Source organism: Callorhinus ursinus, unplaced genomic scaffold, assembly GCF_003265705.2.
Source record: "Callorhinus ursinus isolate GAN/ISIS: 27379988/994484 unplaced genomic scaffold, GSC_fseal_2.0 scaffold5, whole genome shotgun sequence".
NCBI lineage: Eukaryota > Metazoa > Chordata > Mammalia > Carnivora > Otariidae > Callorhinus > Callorhinus ursinus.
Window position 1 is genome coordinate 38,769,317 of NW_027397067.1, and position 13,922 is coordinate 38,783,238.

Genomic DNA, 13,922 nt, shown 5'->3' on the forward strand with positions numbered 1-13,922 from the left:
AATGTGGTGGGCTCTGTGGAGAACTATTTCATGGTTGGGCAAAGAATGATAGGCCAACAAAGAAAAAGCCGAGTTAATGTTGGCTAGCATGCTGAGTAGAGAAGAATTTCTGGCAACCCCTGAGGGCATTTTGGAAGGTGGTGACTGTGATTCCTGTCTAACATGCAGTGTGATTCTGCAAATGGGACTTATTTGCTCGAGACAGGGAAAACTGATGGCAGGGATGACCCAGGGTTAGGTTTTCTTAAACACAGGTAGTGAAAAGGCAGAGGGCCAGGGGATTCAGGTATGTCATATAATTTACCAGACATTTTTTTTTAATATAGGAGACTCTTAAAATTTTAAGTAATTCTGAGAAACACATTTTGTGCATAAATATTTGTTCCTATTTCAAATATTTATTTTGGGCGAATTCCTTCAAGTAGAATTAACAAAGAGAAAGAATGACTTTCAGGCTTTTTGATGACATTGCAAATTTGTTTATAAGCAGATTGCCCTAATCTTGTTTACATTGGGCAGTGGGTGTTCTGATGTTTATTTTTATTTTTCAAATTTTTTTTCTTTAGATGTTTCTAAGAAGCTACTTTATTTATTTTTACTGAAGTATAATTAACATACAGTGTTATCTTAGCTTCAGGTGTACAATATAATGATTCAGCATTTCTGTACATTACTCAGTGCTCATCATCATAAGTGGACTCTTAAACCCCTTTATTTTTCCCATCTCCTCACACACCTCCTAATTTTTATTTTTTGCATTTTGACTGGCAAAATAAATGTATTCCCCAAATTCTTCGTTTTTGTTACTCTCTTTCAGCTGCTTTGTATCTTGAGGAATTTTCTTTGGTTAAGGTAATTAGCTCAAACATGTGAGAAGTCTTTCTATTGTTTTTGCATGTTAATGAAAACTTGTCTGGATTTCGAATCCATGGGTCATCAGGATTTTCCCTCTCAAATGGCTAACTGTAAGATTACATTTTTTTTCCTGAATTTTAATGGTATGGACAAGTCTGAGAGCAGAGTGCTAAAAAGTGGGAAGTGCAAATGATCCGAGGTGAAGAATGTGTGGAAAGAAAGCCAATGTTGCCAGAATGGAGACTGGGATAGAGAAAGTGAGAGTGAGGGCTAGGGGTCAAAGATTGGGTCAAAGATAGTGCAGGGTCCAATCATAAGAGTACTTTAGGCCAGTGTGAGGAGTTTGCATTTCATCTTGAGTGAGATGAGAACCACTGGATGATTTTGAGCAAGGGAGTGATATGATGTAATTTACATTGTAAGGCGATCACACTGTTGAGGATGGAACACTCGGGGCCTGTGGAAAGAGAAGGCTCTTCCTCTGCTGGTTCTCAGGTGGTTCGAAGACAGAAGTGGGGTCTAAAGCAGGGGTGGGGTGGGGATTGTGAGGAGAGACAAACAAGCCCTTGTAGACCAGTTGTTCTTTTTACAGTGATGTTTAAATCAAGAGGACTGAAGAGGACGCTAGAGCCATTGTCCCATCAGGTTAAGGCCCAGTGTATTGAAGGCAGGAAGGGGCCTGGGCTTGGGGCTTTGGCCACTTCTCCCTGGCCAGAATTGAGGAAGGGGTGTGTGTGTGTGTTTAGAGCTGGAGAGGTTAGTAATCTCCTTTGCTCTAGTTCTCTCTTGGCCTGCCCTCTTCAACTCCTTCTAAGTGTCTTCTTAGGGACAAGTATCCAACTGATACTGAAGGATCCTGACTTTAGGTCACTTTATGCCTATTTCCACTCCCACTCCCAGAATGGAGTTTTTGGCTTTCTTATGTTCAAATGTTATCATCAGCCTACTCATTATACAATTCTAATTAGATATGAAGTTTATCATATATTTTCTTAAATTTCTCATTGGTTACATATCTTATTTCTGTCCTTTTTAGAATTGTTCATATATTTTTTGAATGCCATAGCCTGACACTTAAGATCTTATCCTCTTTACAAGTTGGGCTTTAGCTTATTTAGAAATTCTAATTTCTTGCTAACAGGAACCCATGAGCTTTGGGATGGTCCAAAGAGCCCATGGTAATTTGCTGTTAGCCTACTTATCAGTTCTATTTTAGCCAATGTGAAATCTCAGCCTCCTTTTTTCTTGTTTACTTTAACAATGTTCTTGCTAAACCAGACCCTTCTGATCTCCCTTATTACTTTAGTCTGAAGCAACAGAAGGACTTGCTGAATTTATACATTGTTCCTGAGGCCTGGGGCTTTGGAGGAACAGTTACAATTGACCACCTCTGGAGAAGAAGGCCTTTGAAAATTTTGAGGTCTTAGGGAGAGCTGTGTGTGCCTGGGGTTTCTGAGAAGACATTTGTTAATTTACCAGTTATTTACTGGGCATCAGCTGTGTTCTAAGTACTGAATTTAGAGGTTGTATTACATAGGCACTTAAGATGTGGTTCTTAAAGAGACCAAAGCCTGAGAGATGAAGATAGACTTTTCAATAACGATTGTTTCATAGTATTAAAGGTGGTATGATTAATATATAAGGCCCAAGGATTAGACATGGAAACATTTGGTAGAAGCCGGAGAAGCTTAAGTGGGTAACATTTTCATCTTGAAGAAGAGGTAATCCAGGAATGGGGTGAGTAGAAGGCACAGCATGAGTAATAACTGTGAGATAAGACACAGGCCTCTTGTGAGACCCCTAAGCACCTTAGGATGACTGGCGTATAAGGGTGAAGGTTGGGCTTACCAGGATATAGGGTTGGAGAAACTGGCCGAGAAAACCCAATTATGATATACTAGGGTTTTTGAGTTTATTCTGTGGACAAAAGAGAACATTGAAAAGTGTTAAGCAGGATTGTATTATGATCAGATTCTCATTTTAAAAGACAACTTTGGCAGCAAAGTTTGCATGGAGACTAATTTGAGTACTGTTGGTGAGGGCCTTAATCATATAAGGTGAGGGCCTTAATCAAGGCAGAGGGCCTTAATCAAGGTAGAGGGTTAGTGGCTGGGGTTGGGAGTAGGAGGAGATTCTGCAGAGGTAGTGAGGAGAGAAAAAATCTGTAACAACGTTTTATTAAACAGAAGAGAACGTAGCTAATTGTGCTACTGGAGTGATGACAATGACCAAAAATATTGTCCTAGTAAGAAGCAAGGCTGACCGGAAACCCAGTAGTGCACATAGAGAGAGGGTATGAAAAAAATGTTGTTCTGGGGAATATTCAGAGTGGACATTGAGAAATTGTGTGACTTCAGGTTATTGAAACTTACCTGCTCAAAACACATGCTAGTGAATTTCATTAATTAATGTCCTTTCATGAGGATAACTTCTTTCTGAAATATTTTGTGTAGCAAGATAGCAAACTGAGTCGCTCATTACCATGTATGATGGAAGGGTAGTGACAGGGTTCGAAGGAAGAGAAGCATGACCCCTAAAGAGAAATGTATGCCCTTTGAACCATGGTCAAATTTGAAATGAGGTTCATATATGTTAACAATACTTACATATAGCAAGGTATTCAAGTTTGTATCTGTTTGAAAAAGGGCCATGAGTTTTGATATAAATTATGGAGTGTTCTTTAGGACAGAAAGGAAAAAATGATATGCTGGGAGTGCTTTCTTGATTTCAGCACATCCAGCACTGCCTTGGGGCTACCACTGGATTCAACTCTCTAGGTTGCTTCCTGATGGTAGACAACATAGGAAACTGCCTGAGGAAAGTCAGAATGCCTGCTGTGGGACCAGGAGGCAGGGTGATTCCAACAGGGCATTGAGCTCTGTATTTTATTTCAAAATGTTGTTTATGTTGTAGAGATTCCCTGAGACTTTTGAGACCTAGTGATGTGATGACCTGGAAAGGTGTTTTAAATAAATTATTTTAATTTGTTGAATGCTTGCTGTGTTTCAAACCCTAAGCTGAAATCAGGGAAATATCTAATTCTTCCCTAAGTGTGATGATGCCGGCTCATCCTGGCTCAGAGGAACCGATTTTCCACATCTCTTCCCAACTCTGTGGTTGGTGACTGGAATCAGCCATGGTAGCAGTATTTATACCAGCGAATCAAAACATGCCACAGTTCAGGGCTTTTTAAAATGTTTTATTTCCAGAGAACTGTTTTACCAGTGCACCACTGAAGATAGGTCTTATTTTTTTTCCATTTCACAGGTGAAACTGAGGCTCAGAAAAGTAATTCTCTAAATGAATTTAACTTTGAAAACACATAGGTTCCTGGGAAGCAAGGCACACTATTAATATGAAAGAATCCTTTGTTTTTCTACTAAGATGGTAGACTTAAATGGTAGACAATTGAATTTAGGGTTTCTTCATAGAAGATTAAATATCCTTGTGAAATCTGTTCTCCTTTTTTTATTTTCACTGTGCACAATAGGTTATAGTGAGAACATTTTGATTTTCCTTTGTTTCTCTTCCCTTTTTCACTGAACATAAATGGATCATGGTTCACAGTCTTTGAGACATGGATTTTGGTGTATTATTAGAATGTTATTTTTCATCATACTTGGTTTTCTAACAAATATATTATTTGCAAAATGTTCCTAGCATTTGATTAATTAACGACCCCTTTTCTATTACTAATCAATCCCATTATCCTGAACAAGTTTTTGCAGTTGTCTAGTATGGGGGATGCCACCAGGGACCTGTAAGGTCATTGCCATTCATGCTAGCATGAAGACTCTTAGGCTTCTAACAACTAGAGTATGTCCTGCTTTTAAAATACTAACAAGGAACGTAAGTCCTAAATAAGATGTAGCCTCAAAAGTGAAGTTTGTTATTTTATCATGCAATGAAGTTTTTATTTTGTTTTGAAAGTTTCAGAATCTGAAGCTGAAGGAATTCTACTGTGAAGGAAACGCACTGTTCCTGAAGCAGCCAGTTAATGCTGTACAACAGGAGGACGCCTGGAGTCTACAGGTGAAGCCTTATGTCATTTACACAAGTCTTCAAATAAAAGCTGTGATTTCAGTTTTAAAGAGTTTTCTGTAAATATTCTTGCAAGCCGGCAAATGTTTACTGCAATCCTAGTCCGTTGGCAGTGTGGATCCTAGACATAATCTCTTTGACTTGCTTACAGAATCCAATGTAATCCTAATTTCCAGAGTGACTATATTTGGAGAAATGGAAACATTTTGTTGGATGAAGAGAAAAGAGAGGAATTTGTTTTCACTTTAACCTTCCAAGTATTTTTTAAATTTTTTATTGTTATGTTAATCACCATACATTACATCATTAGTTTTTGATGTAGTGTTCCATGATTTATTGTTTGCGTATAACACCCAGTGCTCCATGCAGAATGTGCCCTCTTTAATACCCATCACCAGGCTAACCCATCCCCCACCCCCCTCCCCTCTAGAACCCTGTTTGTTTTTCAGAGTCTATCATCTCTCATGGTTCATCTCCCCCTCCGATTTACCCCCCTTCATTCTTCCCCTCCTGCTATCTTCTTCTTTTTTTTTCCTTAACAAATATTGCATTATTTGTTTCAGAGGTACAGATCTGTGATTCAACAGTCTTGCACATTTCACAGCGCTCACCATAGCACATACCCTCCCCAATGTCTATCACCCAGCCACCCCATCCCTCCCACCCCCCCACCACTCCAGCAACCCTCCGTTTGTTTCCTGAGATTAAGAATTCCTCATATCAGTGAGGTCATATGATACATGTCTTTCTCTGATTGACTTCCTTCACTCAGCATAACAGCGTCCAGTTCCATCCATGTCGTTGCAAATGACAAGATCTCATTCCTTCCGATGGCTGCATAATATTCCATTGTGTATATATAAATTAACAAGTCAGGAAATGACAGATGTTGGCAGGGATGTGGAGAAAGGGGAACCCTCCTACACTGTTGGTGGGAATGCAAGCTGGTGCAACCACTCTGGAAAACAGTATGGAGGTTCCTCAAAAAGTTGAAAATAAAGCTACCATATGATCCAGCAATTGCACTACTGGGTATTTACCACAAAGATACAAATGTAGGGATCCGAAGGGGTACGTGCACCCCAATGTTTATAGCAGCGATGTCCACAATAGCCAAACTGTGGAAAGAGCCAAGATGTCCATCGACAGATGAATGGATAAAGAAGATGTGGTATATATACTCAGTATTATCTAAATATGTATTTGATTTGTTCTTACCAGGATCTTTGCCTCTTCCATTGTATTTTCACTTGTCCCTATTTCTAGTGGATGAAAGAATGTGATCCAGAAATCATGTTGACTTTAGTCAGGCAAATTGATGATATTAAAATATGGAATAGAAAAGCATATTAGAGGACTCTCTTTGTGTGTTTTTTGGTGACAGGTGAATTAAAGATTGTAGATCTTCCCACATTTGAGTATGCATCTCCATCATGCATTTGGACTTCTCAGGTTCTAAGTGCTTGACAGGAATGAACTAATTTAGTCCTCTAATAATCTTAAAAAGGTAGTACCCTTATTGTCCTCCTTTTATAGATAAACTGAGACTCAGATAGGTTAAATAACTTGTCCAAATTCACAGAGCTTGTAGGTGTTGGGATGATGATGCCAACCTAAGCAGCTGGGCTTCAGATTCCATTTTCAGAAAGCTCTATTGTCTCAGAAAGATGCTGCTGGAAGGTGAGGGAAAAGGAAATAGAGGTAGTCCCTTCCTGGAAGAGGTTCTGACTTGTGGAGGGGACTGAATGAGCAGTTAACTCGATGTGGCAGTGGTCTCATTGGGAGCCCTTGTATTCAAGAGTGTTGCCCTGTGGCTGGGATGAAGATGCAGAGTGAGAGAGCAGTATTTCTTTCCTTTTTTTTAAAACTGTAAAGACCTGGGAACACAAACATTTTACACACACACACACACACACACACACACACACACACACACACGGTTGACCCTTGAACAACACAGGAACTAGGAGCACCAGCCCCATGCAGCTGAAAATCCATGTATAACTTTTGACTCCACCAAAACTTAACTAATAGCCTACTGTTGCTGGAAACCTTACCAACAACATAACTAGTTGATTAACATATTAACACATAACAAATAGGTGTTAATGTACATAGGTTTTATATACTGTATTCTTACAATAAAGTAAGCTAGAGAAAAGAAAATATTAAGAAAATCATAAAGAAGAAAATACACTTACAGTACTATACTGTATTGAAAAAATTCATTGTCTTTGGAAATGAGAGGGGCTTAATATCATGAGTTTTTAAAATCTTTGTTTTGCTTTGGCACATTGTGAGATTTTATAATCAGTGAAGCTTACCACCTGGAACTTTAAAACTCAGCAGCTTGGTTCTGGGAGAGCCAAAGGGTGATAAAAAACTGAGTCCTCACCCTTAAAGAGACAGCATAACAAACAGCCCCAGTGATACAGCATAGAAGCAGGAGTTTGAACAACACTTGGGGTATGGGAGAGATATTTGTTTATTATCTCAGAACTTGTGCAGGAGGGGCAGAGATCTTTGGGAAACTTCTCTAAGCACGAAAGAGCTGGAAGGCCCACACCCCCAGCCTAGATACACAAACACGTGCAGGAACCAGCAGAGTGTGAACACTCCACCTAGCTTGCTAACAGTGTACCCCACACCCACCCTCTTCTGCAGACTAACTCCCTCCAACCCTGCAGGAGTTTTCCAAATTGGCTACAGGTCCCCTCCCACGTTAGACCTGCACAAAACTTCCTGACACTATGTGCCCTGCCCTTGCATTCTCCTGTTGAGCAGACGTCTCCATCCTGCCCCCCACAAGAGTCCAAAGCTAGGCCACAAGTGTGGCATTGTGCAAGCAGCCCCAATAGGGGTCAGCACCATTCCAAAGTGACTCCTGTCCTGGGGAGAGTGGAAGATAACCACACATACCAGTTAAACTGCAGCCCCAGCGGTGGGCTGAGTGCAAACATCTGGTCTAACTACAGACTCCACCCATCAGTGAAAGCCCCCCCACCCCCACCCCCGGGACAACACAGGAAGAGTGCCCTGCAGTTTGGTGCTACTGCAGTTCTGACAAATGCCTGGTCTGACCCAACTCAAGCCCAGGGCAGCCCCAGATTGGCCCATTAACAACAGAGGGACCAAACCCTGCCAATAACAGGGAAAGTAAGCCGCTGCTGACAACTGGACTGAGACAAGTACAGCTCAGCCACTACAGTAGGGCACACACAGCTCACATAGGAGATACCCCTGAAACTCCAAATTCTGATGAACCGGGGACATTATACTAAAGGACACCGCAGGACCTCTCCTTCATAAGGCCACTACCAGTAAGAGCAGGAGACTATAAAAAAACTGCTATAACTGATAAATGAATTTAGTAAACTTACATGATACAAAAGCAGTATACAGAAATCTGTTGCATTTCTATACACTAATAACAAAACAGCAGAAAGGGAAATTAAACAGTTTTATTTATAATTGCACCAAAAATAGTAAAATACCTAGGAATGAACTTAACCTAAAAGGTGAAGACCTGTACTCTGAAAACTATAAAACATCAATGAAATAAATTGAAGATGACACAAACAAATGGAAAGAGAATCCATGCTCATGAATTGGGAGAACAAATATTGTTAAAATGGCCTTACTACCCAAAACAATCTACAGATTTAATGCATCCCCATCAAAATACCAACAGTGTCTTTCACAGAACTAGAACAAATGATCCTAAAATTTGTATGAAACAACAAAAGACCCCAAATAGCCAAAGCAATTTTAAAAAAGAACAAAACTGGAGGAACCTCAATTCCAGATCTCAAGATATACTACAAAGCTGTAGTAATCAAAACAGTATGGTGCTGGCACAAAAAGAGACACATAGATCAATGGAACAGAATAGAAAGCCCAGAAATAAACCCATGATTATATGGTCAATTAATCTACAACAAAAGAGACAAGAATACAATGGGAAAAAGACAGTCTCTTTAACAGATGGTGTTGGGAAAAGTGGACAGCTACATGTAAAAGATTGAAACTGGCCCACTTTCTTACACCATACATAAAAATAAACTGAAAATGGATTAAAAACCTAAATGCGAGACATGTGTTGTAAAAATCCTGGAGGAGAGGACAGGCAGTAATTTCTCTGACATTTTTTCTAGATAGTCTTCTGAGGCAAGGGAAACAAAAGCAAAAACAAACTATTGGGACTACATCAAAATAAAAAGCTTCTGTGCAGTAAAAGAAACAATCAGTGAAACAAAAGGACAACCTAGTGAGTGGGAGAAGATATTTGCAAACAATATATCTGATAAGGGGTTAATATCCAAAAAATATAAAGAACTTATACAACTCAACACCGAAGGAACAAATACTCCAATTAAAAACGGGCAGAAGATATGAACAGAGATTTTTCAAAAGACATACAGATGTCCAAGGGGCAAATGAAAAGATGCTCAGCATCACTCATTATCAGGGAAATGCAAACCAAAACCACAATGAGATATTCCCTCACTCCTGTCAGAATGTCTAAAATAAAAAACACAAGAAGCAACAGGTATTGGTGAGGATATGGAGAAAAAGGAACCCTGTGCACTGTTGGTGGGAATGCAAACTGGTGCAGCCACTGTGGAAAACAATATGGAGGTTCCTCAAAAGTTAAAAATGGAATTACCATATGATCTAGTAATTCCACTACTGGATATTTACCCAAAGAATGCAAAAAACTAAATCAAAGAAATACATGCACCCCTATGTTTACTGCAGTATTATTTACAATAGCCAGATTATGGAAGCAGCCCAAGTGTCCATTGATAGATGAGTCCACAGTTCAAACCCGTGTTGTTCAAAAGGGTCATTTGTACTTAGTAGAAATAATGATTTTTACTTATATTAATGATTTGGCTATTTTTGAAAGTATGTCTAAGATTTTTTCTTAGGAAGGTGCCAAATTTATTATATATTTCATATTTGTACTTAAAGTAAAAGTCATTGCTAGTGGATATTTGGGTAATGTTACTGATATAAACTGTTTTTAAGAAATATTTTTTATGATTTTTTATTTTTTTAAGTAATCTCTACACTTAGAGTGTACAGATTACTTAAAACCCCGTGGGGCTCAAACTCACAACCCTGAGATCAAGAGTCACATGCTCCACCAACTAAGCCAGCCAGGTACCCCTGACTTGATCTGTCAAAGAACTGTAGAGCTTTGTTTTAGGCTATGCCTTGATTAAGATTTTTAAAAACTTTTCTTCATCTCAAAGATTTATGAAATAAATTTAATGTTTATGATTAGATTATAACAAAATATTAACCAAAGCATACTGCACCAGTAGATGCTGCACCAGTAGAGTTTTTACCCATGTTATCTAATTTAATTCTCTGAATTCTATGTGATAGTATTAGAAAAAAAATCCCTATTTTACAGGTGTGGTATCCAAGATTAGAGAAGTTAATAAGGACTTGGCCAGATAGGGTCACACCCCTGATAAGTTGTAGAGCCAGGATTTGTACCTATTTATCTGTCTAGCTCTAAGAATCTTTCCTTTTGATGATGTTTTAGTGTCTGTCATATACACAGTAACGTTTGATCATGCAATAGTTTCAAAGTTCATCGTTCCTTCTAAGGCTTCATATTTGTTGTACATTTTATAATTTTTAATATTTATAAAAATATAATTTGTATATGCATAATTTTAAAATTCAAATTAAATAATCATACGTAAGGAAAATAAAAGAATTCAGCTGAAAGTGATTTTAATATATGATGGTTTAAGCATAGGAATAATCTCTGATGTACATATAGTTAGCTAACAAATGTTCTGACAAAGTAGCATATAAACTATTCAAAAGGAACAATTTATTTGTTCACAAAAGATTTCTTGACTTTTAAACACTAGAATTAGGCCATCATTAAGTCGTATGTTCTCAAAGACTGCATTGCCTGTATCTTTAAGAGGTGTCCTGAAAGATACTAGTGGTCATGCTAATAGTATCTTACTTTATATATACTAGCAGTTCCAAGTCATAACTTTATGTTTCAGTGGTATATGTTATTCTCCCAAAGTAATATATTGGCAGCAAGTAGGAGAGGAACATAATTAATTGGTAATGTAAGAGTTGTCAAGAGACATATCAAATGCAACAAACGTATTTGGTTCCAGAAACCATAAATGGAAAAAGTGAACTGTATGAATTGTGACCTATTTATAGGTCCGATGTATTTCAGCAAATTTTTCTACCATCTGCTGTTTTGGGAGTGAATCCTTATTTGTTTGTTTTCTGCTTTATTGTGAGACCTAGCCATTGAGATCTGGTAGCTAAAAACTTACCTCTAAAATCAGTGTTTCATTCTGAATCACAAACTCTGCTCTGTGTAAGTAGTTAAAGAAAAGGATTTGATAATGGACATCTAATTTAGGAGTCCTGGTAATTAATATTAGTGTGAAAGAGTATTTTTTTCAGAAAGGTTGACTTATTATGTAACCATCCAGGAGAAAGAGCTGAAGTAGGTAGGAGGTTGTGCTTTTGAAGGATCATTTAAGGAACCCAAGCTTAAGGCTGTTTGCTGTAGAAAGGCAGCTTTCTCAGATGCTTGGGTAAATGGAAGGGATAGAGTAATAAGGAACAGGGAGGCAACAATTTATAGAATTTTGTTGTTATTTTTTAAGATTTTAATTGGGGTGAATGAGTGAAGATTATGTATGTACATATGTATGTATGTATATATTCCCAAAGATTCCTATTAGAGCCTGATATGGGCTATCTTAATACCGGAGGGAAATCTTTCACTTCGGCCAGAAAAAAAAAAAAAAAAAAAAAAACCGGTCCCACAAACTGTTAAAATTCACGCAGTGTTTGTGTAACATTTATACAGGACTTCCATGCTACCGGCACAAACAATGCGGCTCCTTTAGTGGAGTAAATCAAAAGTTTATTTTGTTTTCTTCATCAGTGAAGATTTGATTTTATGTATTATATAGTATTTTACTTTAAGATGATGATATTGTTGGTGGTCGTGGCAAAAGCCAGCTTATATTTTCTCACCACCCCTTTTGTTATTTAATATTCTAATTATTACCTAAAGTGAAGTTTCTGGATATGGCTGGGTGGATAGGTGTAATACCTATTGAATTCAGAGATTTGGGTAATATAAATCAGTGCTCTTTACCAATATGACTCTATTCAAGTACTCACTGCAGTGGGTAACTTAGACCAGTGTGTCTCAAAGTTCAGCAGGCATACTGATTGCCTGGGGAACTTTTTAAATTGCAGCTTCTGGTTTAGTAGGTCTGGGGTGCAGGTGGAAGTCTGCATTTCTTTCTTCTTCTTCTTTTTTTAAGATTTACTTATTTGAGAGAGAAAGGGAGAGAGGCAGCAGGGGGAAGGGTAGAGGGAGAGGGAGGAGAGAAGCAGACCCCGCCGCTGGGCACGGACCCTGGTGCTTGGGCTCAATTTCAGGACCCTGAGATCAGGACCTGAGCTGAAATCAGGCGTTGGAAGCTTAACCAACCGAGCCACCCAGGCACCCCAGGAAGTCTGCATTTCTAATAGGTTTTGAGGTGATGCACATGCTATTGGTCCATGAGTCATAGTTTAAGTAGTAAGGATATAGACGTTAGTAAATATGACAGACTCAATATTTGAGTCCAGTCTGAATTATTTGTACAGTCCTTGCTTATTTTAATGAGAGGTACAAAATTTGAACCTAAACTTTAATGATGTAAATTTTTATTAATTTGGATTCCTGTACGTAAGAGACATAGAGATATTGAAATGGAAGTAACTTGTTTTTCTTATATTATTGAAAATGAATTTATAATGTCGGTCACTAGCAATATAATTTATAATATATATACTATCGATAATTAACTGTGAGAAATAGGCCAAAAATGTCAATTAGCGAAATGTCAATTGTAATATAAAATAGTTATCTTAAAAATAATCCGAGGAACCATTTTTTTTTATCTAGGAAATAACTTCAAGATTTATAATGAATGAGCTAGCAGGAAAGAATCCTTTCATAATGCACGTCATAGAACAGCACCCACAGGTCAGGAACATAATCTCTCAGGGAAGAAAATGTGCAATATGTGGAAGGTGCTTTATAGCAGTATGGCTGGAATGTGTTGAATTTGTTCCTCCACCAAAGGTAATGGTGCTTTTTTGTGTGAATAGAGCCTAAGACCTTCACTTATTCTTTGTCCTTATCTAAATCAACCAGTAGTAACTAGATTTTTATCTAAGAATTGACTTCTATGATAATATAATGTTATTTATTGAGCTTTATTGAGATATAATTGACACATAACATCGTGGAAGGTTTTATGGTATTAAGGTTTATGTAAGACATGTTGATTTGGTACATTTATAAATTGCAAAATGATTACCACCATAGTTAGTTCTTTTTTTGAGAACACCTAAAATCTACTAAATTAGCAACATTCGAGTATATGAAACAGTATTATTAACTGTACTTACCATACTGTGCATTAGATCCCTAGACTTGTTTAATCTTATAACTTGAAGTTTGTACCCTTTGACCAATATCGCCCCATTTTTCCCATGCCAACCAACCACCACTTTACTACTTTTCTGTATCTCTGAGTTGGTCTTTTTTTTTTTTTTAGATATCATAAGTGATATACAAGTGATATTATATTTTAAGTGTTATTATAAAGTGTTTGTCTCTCTCTGTCTGACTTACTTCACTTAGCATAATGCCCTCAAGATCCATCCAAGTTGTCACAAATAGTAGGATTTCCTTTCTCATGGCTAAATAATATTCCTCTGTGTGTGTGTGTGTGTGTGTGTGTGTGTGTGTGTGTGTGTGTATCTCACATCTTTTTTATCCATTCATCCACTGACAGACACTTAGGCTGTTTCCATGTCTTTACTACCCACTATTATGAGTAGTGATGCAATGAATACAAGAGAACTGATATCTCTATGAGATAACTGATTTCAATTTCTTTAGATATATACTCAGAAGTGGGATTGCTGGATCATATGGTAATTTTATTTTTAAGTTT

The 13,922-nt window shown here is 37.8% G+C and overlaps 1 protein-coding gene across 4 annotated transcripts in view; it reads left to right on the forward strand.

Annotated features, from left to right (window-relative positions):
• Positions 1-13,922, forward strand: part of LRRC69 (leucine rich repeat containing 69) — a 90,709-nt gene that overhangs the window by 61,376 nt on the left and 15,411 nt on the right. For 2 of the 4 annotated variants that reach the window (XM_025871487.2, XM_073892950.1), the window contains 2 exons: positions 4,786-4,887; positions 12,863-13,042. In XM_025871487.2, the coding sequence (XP_025727272.1) occupies positions 4,786-4,887; positions 12,863-13,042 (282 nt within the window). The remainder of the gene's footprint in view (positions 1-4,785; positions 4,888-12,862; positions 13,043-13,922) is intronic. The other 2 variants (XM_073892951.1, XM_073892952.1) reach the window with 2 other exon arrangements.